Consider the following 6,000-nt stretch of genomic DNA (forward strand, 5'->3'; position numbering starts at 1 on the left):
GTTCTTCTTCTTCTTCCAAACCCTTGTATAAATTTCCGATCTTTTAACAGAATCAGGTTAGCATAACACTTCGACGCCATTTTGGCTCCAAATGTTAATTCAGTGAATTTTCTCATCGCGGTATTTTGTTAATCTAGTGTTCGGTTGTAAAATGCTATATCTTGTTAATTCCTTCCATAACCAAATTTGTTGGAAAACGTTGGTAAAAAGAGATACTACTTCCAGAGAGAAAAGTGTATCATTATTGTTAATTTTGAGATTTTTTATGTCCTTAATGAGTTGAAAACTATTACCTACAACTATTACTGACTATTGGCTGGAGGCAAGCTATTTTTTTAGAATATTGTGTAGGAACGTCGCTAAGTTGCAAAGGACTTCCAATGAAGGAAACTATGATGTGCAATGGGCAATTATGGTTATAATCTTGGGAACACTGTATACTCGTGGTAGATTTGGATGAATTTAAATATTTAGTTAAACTGACTTATCATTTCTAAACTTCTCCATTTCTTCAACATATTCTTCAAATTAGTAATTATCTTGTTCACCGGATTATAACTTGTATATAAGTATTGCAATCAAGCAATACTAGCATTTCTTTGTTATAATCAAACTTATTCAAAGTCACAACCTTTGTCCGCGTGAGTAAATAATATGTCTTGATTATTTTTGACAAACTTTTTAGTTTCACAAAAAAGAAACTCGATCTGTTTTTCTATGAAAGTTCTACCTTTTATATTATTAATTAAACAATAAGATTGGAAACAAGAACGTTTATGTTAAATACATTATTTTAAATATGAAGCATCACTACGGTCTGAATGTTAAGATATTAAACTATTATTATGTATATTCATATAAATGAATTAATTTCGGAAATGATAATTGCGTACCGATATGATTGTCGGACTTTCAACGCAATCAATCTGAAATATTAATAATTCTCCCAAATTTCCCAAATTAATCTTAAAAACTGTAATAAACTTATTGCAAAAAATATTGCCTCGACTGAGAACCCAAATCTCTTCTGTTCTAAGCCTTTAGACTACCGAGACGATTATTAATTAATGAAAGAATTTTGTTTTTTATATTCATGATGTTAGAAATTTTCAATTACATTTTTCTTGTATCATATACTATGTTTTTAATAAAATCTATGGTAGCAGACTACAACATTACATACTAGTAAACAAAAATTATCACCTAGTAATAATGCTTGTACTTCATTCGATATAGAAATATTAAACCAATTGTGAAATTCACAAACCAATTGTTTTTAGATTGTATTATATCATAATTTATATCTGAGAAAGAAAGAGGGCGGGGGAGAGAGGAAAGGAGAGGAAAAGAGAAGGAGGAAATAGGGGAGAGAGGAGGGGCGAGGGGGAGGAAGCGAGGGAAGGGAAGAGAGAGAGAGGGGGAGGGAAAGAAATTAGATTGAAAAATAATCAAAATAATCAAAAATAATCAAAATAATTTAAACAATTTTCGAAATTTTTTTTAAATTTTGATATCTTATATCTTTGAAAAGAATAGCAAACTCGATTGGATACACTAATGTGCACTATTGTATATTAAAGGCATTGTACACTGATCTAATTCAAATGTAAAAGTTAAATGTAAACATTTTAAATTATGAAATTTTTATTATAGGTAGGTTGTAAAAAATATGTAAAACTATCTAATAAATGATATAAAATGAAATTAGGCAAAAATAATGCAAACATAAAAACATAACTTTAATGACTAAGATTATTGGCTGCATTCAGCAGAAAAAGCAGCTTTACAACTTACAACTGTTATAAAATTCTTTAATATGATTAGTCTTGCTCTTACTTTCTCATTAATTGGATCTAAATGTATAAAATCCAATCATATTCAACAAAAAAATGTTACAACAGGTGCAAAGCTGCTTGTTTTGCTGAACGCAGCCAGTGATTAAACAAAGCATTGTTTTTATTGTTTTATAACTCCAATACATTTTCAATAAAACTTCGAGCTCTAAATTTCACAAGCCTTTAGTTTTTTAAGTGAAGAAATGATCCAGAGTTGGAAGCCCCTACATTATCAAACAGCACAATAAAGTGTACTGAGAATTTTGTGATTGAATCATTTCTATTTACATTTAACACATTTTTTCATTTTAATTTGTGTAAGACAACTTTAATGTGCACTGAGTGCACACTAGTGTGTACCCAATTGCTATAAATCGTTAAATTGCTATAAATTGTTAAAAATTACGGACATAATTTGTATATAGCCATATGAAATTTTCGTCATAAATTTGTATGAGAAATCACTCTTTAAAATCTTTTAGAGTAGTTAATATTCATTCTGCATATATCTTTTATACATAATTCTGTATAAAATACATGTAACATAACATATATGAAATATATGAAATATATGTTATACACATATAATTTCATTAAATGATTTCATAAAAATTAAGTAAAGATAGTAAAATAAAAATATCATACATCAAACAATACATTTAAAAAAAATTAATTTATGTTATTTTTCTTATTGAAAGACGTTGTTCTCAAACAATCAAATTTGTCGAAAACAGATTTTACAAAGTACCTACTATAGATTTTATCTGTAAAAGACAATAAAAGTATAACAAAATCAGATTAACAGTAGATAGAAAACTGAACAGAATGCCATTTCGTAATCATTTAAGTGACACATTCCATTTTAATTATGTTATGAAATGATAGGTATTCTTTTACTCAGTTCTAAATTGTGTCGAAATATTAGTTAACATCAGCAGAAATTAACATGACAGAAGTTAACATGAAATTAATGCAAACTTAATGTCAATATCTGTTATAATATTTTATTTGTATCTGTTAACGAATAACATTAATATTTAACTTATAAGGTTAACTTATTCTTAGAAACATATGTTAATAAAGTTATTATTATTGCACTTTATAATTAGTAAATTGTTATATAGATTTTTATTTAGGTAAAAAATCGTATGTTTTACAGTGATTAGAAACACTTAGATTATTAATAAAATTAATTTTCTAAAACTAATTATTTGTTTTTAAAAAACAATTTTTTAACTTTACAACTTTTATTGGCATAATGCAAATTGTAATAAATATTTTTAATATACCTCATGTGGTAATTTAGCTGGACCAGCGCCAAAATTGATTACTCCTTCATGATTTTGATCAGCCATTATTATATTTGCAGTTGACTCGTGTGACAAACAGATAAAAGTAGAGGAGAGACAAACAAGTGATATCAAGCGGCAATCGTTATCAAAGTTGACTTGTGATCCGTGGAGGTCTTTTCTATCTGATTCTTCTATGTATTTTTTATTACAATCTTTTCGAGATAGATATAACTTATGAGGAGACACGAAACGTGTTGAGTTGTGAAGTAATTTATTGCTGTTTCAACTGTACTAGACAGACGGCATATAGAGTGTTTCAAAATTGTTTTCTCATTCAAGATCTTGTAGTTCACACAAAAGCATACATAGTAAGCGATGTAATTCCATATGGCTCTGTAAGGAGTATAAAATCAGGAAATATTGTCCCATTGCAAGCATAACAGAAAAATTTGACTTAATTCAAAGAAAACTGATATAATCTTATTAAAAATTTTAATAGAAATGTACAAAGTTGGATTTTTTTGATAGAATTTTAAAAAAGCGATTAGCTATTTATATATGCTATATCACAGCAGATCTATTGTTACCAAATGTATTTTTAATTTTTAATAAACAAAGAATATCAAAATAATTTTCCCATAAATAAAAATCGGTATGGGTAATTATTTAGAAGATGCCCCTCATCTTTTATTTCGATGAAATTATACTCATTCGATGCGTTTTTGAATGAAATAAAAAATATGGTAAAAGAAAAGTGTACACCGCGAAATAAGATATCAATATCGAAGTTAATTACTACTGAGGTTACGAAACCTGTCGGGTAGGCCTTGATAAAGACCTAGTTTACATCAATTAAGGTGTGTTCAGGAAATCAGGGAAATTATTTATTACTCCGTTGATAAGGCCATAATATAAACAGCAGCCAATCCAAGGCTGCGGATTCCCATCCAGATGCTTCTTGGATGTCATGTCATCCTTGTTTAACATTCGATAAACAACAAGGATGATATGACAAGGCATCCAAATGGAAATCCGCAGCCCTTGTTGATTTTCTTAGGGCGCATTTACACCTTGATGGAAAAGCAGAAAGCAAAAAAGCAATGGCCAATCAGATTTATGATTTTGTTTTAATAAAATTTGTAAAAAACTGAAATTTGAAAAAACAAAAATTTTGTGAATTTTAGAGAAATAAGAGAAATTAGCAGAAAATTTTGGAAAAAAAGGGAAATTTTAAAGAGAAATAGGGAAAACCAGGGAGATTTTCATATGCCAACAAGGAAATGTCTTTGCTGGTATCTGGCAACACTGACTGTAGATATGCGGAACTGCGGAACGTTCGTGATTGGTCGTGGCTTCATTTCGTCGATTCCGCTGTTTTCTATTGTACAAATTATTGTACACTCGCACTAGTAGTAAGTAGAACAAAAAGCCGAAATTGTAAATTATCAGCTAGAGTTTTGATGGCTGCTGCTTTTTCATTTTCCATTTTTTCGTCAAAGTATCCTAAGGCCGGGTTCACATCTTGACGGAAAAGCGGAAAATGGAAAAGTAGAAGCCAATCGGAATTCGCAGTACTAGTAGGCGGTACATTTCGCTTGTCTACTTCTGTCTTTCCGCGAGTTTTGATTGGCTTCCGCTTTTCCGTTTTTCCATCAAGGTGTGAATTCAGCCTTAGAAAACGCTCCCATGGGATGCAGAACTGCAGAATGTTCGTGATTGGTCGTGGCTTCCGCTGATTCCGTTCAGCTAAAATGTGTTGTCTCATTGAGTGGAATTTGCGGAATGTGCAATTAGTTCTGACCAATCACAAGAGTCTTCCAGTAGATCGGTTTTATTAGATCTATCAGAATAGCATTTGTTATTTACCCGCATTAGATTGTGCATCTGCAAATTGCTCAATGGGAAACTGTGCTCAATGGGAAAAGAAAATGAATTTCTGCGGATCGGAAATCACACATTATACAGGAACATTATCCTAACTTTGTTTTGTGTACTCATTTTGATTTTAATTCACATTTTCGTCTTTCTGTATGCTATGTATACGATATTTGTATTCAAGGGGTCGATTCTATATTTTCAATCAAGGTAAAAATTACAAAAGTGAGCAAATTTATTAGGTATTGACCAATGAAATTATCAGTATTCTAAATTCGCTCACTTTTGTAATTTTCACCTCGCCCCCCCCCCCCCTTCAAGATACAGAATCGATCCCCTGATCATATTGACCTTCGTATTTATCTGGAGACTTAATTACCTTCAGGATTCAGATTCCCATCCGAATGCTACTCAGGTCATTCCATTCTTATTATTTACGAAACAAGGTTGACATAACACTCGGAGGACATCCAGGTGGGAATCCGAACACGCCTCGGTATGTTGATTAACTATGCGCTTGTAAGAAACAGTTTTCTCCGTTTAAATCAGCTTTTATTAATTAACCTTATTAGCTAATAAGGTTAGTTTTTATAAGTAAACATGCACACGCATACACGCTGGCATCGGCGAAATCTGCAAAAGAAATAATTTGTACAATAATTTGTATAATAGAAAACAGCGGAATCGACGAAATGAAGCCACGACCAATCACGAACGTTCCGCAGTTCCGCATATCTACAGTCAGTGTTGCCAGATACCAGCAAAGACATTTCCTTGTTGGCATATGAAAATCTCCCTGGTTTTTCCTATTTCTCTTTAAAATTTCCCTTTTTTCCAAAATTTTCCGTTAATTTCTCCTATTTCTCTAAAATTCACAAAATTTTTGTTTTTTCAAATTTCAGTTTTTTACAAATTTTATTAAAACAAAATCATAAATTATTTTTTATTAATGTATCACAATTTGAAATTTTATATATATAATAAATATGAAATAAAAC

The 6,000-nt window shown here is 30.4% G+C and overlaps 1 protein-coding gene across 2 annotated transcripts in view; it reads right to left on the reverse strand.

The window, feature by feature from the left end:
* Positions 1–4,780, reverse strand: part of LOC105627669 (probable phosphoserine aminotransferase) — a 165,445-nt gene extending 160,665 nt beyond the window's left edge. Inside the window, exons 1-2 of one of the 2 annotated variants that reach the window (XM_012208948.1) lie at positions 4,765–4,780; positions 3,125–3,165 (exon numbers count right to left, since the gene is read on the reverse strand). In XM_012208948.1, coding sequence (XP_012064338.1) covers positions 3,125–3,165; positions 4,765–4,780 — 57 coding nt within the window. Of the gene's footprint in view, positions 1–3,124; positions 3,191–4,764 lie in introns of those variants that run through there. The other variant, XM_012208947.1, reaches the window with a different exon arrangement.
* Between the last annotated feature and the right edge of the window lie 1,220 nt (positions 4,781–6,000).

The sequence above is a fragment of the Atta cephalotes genome (assembly GCF_000143395.1).
Source record: "Atta cephalotes unplaced genomic scaffold scaffold00010, whole genome shotgun sequence".
Lineage (NCBI taxonomy): Eukaryota > Metazoa > Arthropoda > Insecta > Hymenoptera > Formicidae > Atta > Atta cephalotes.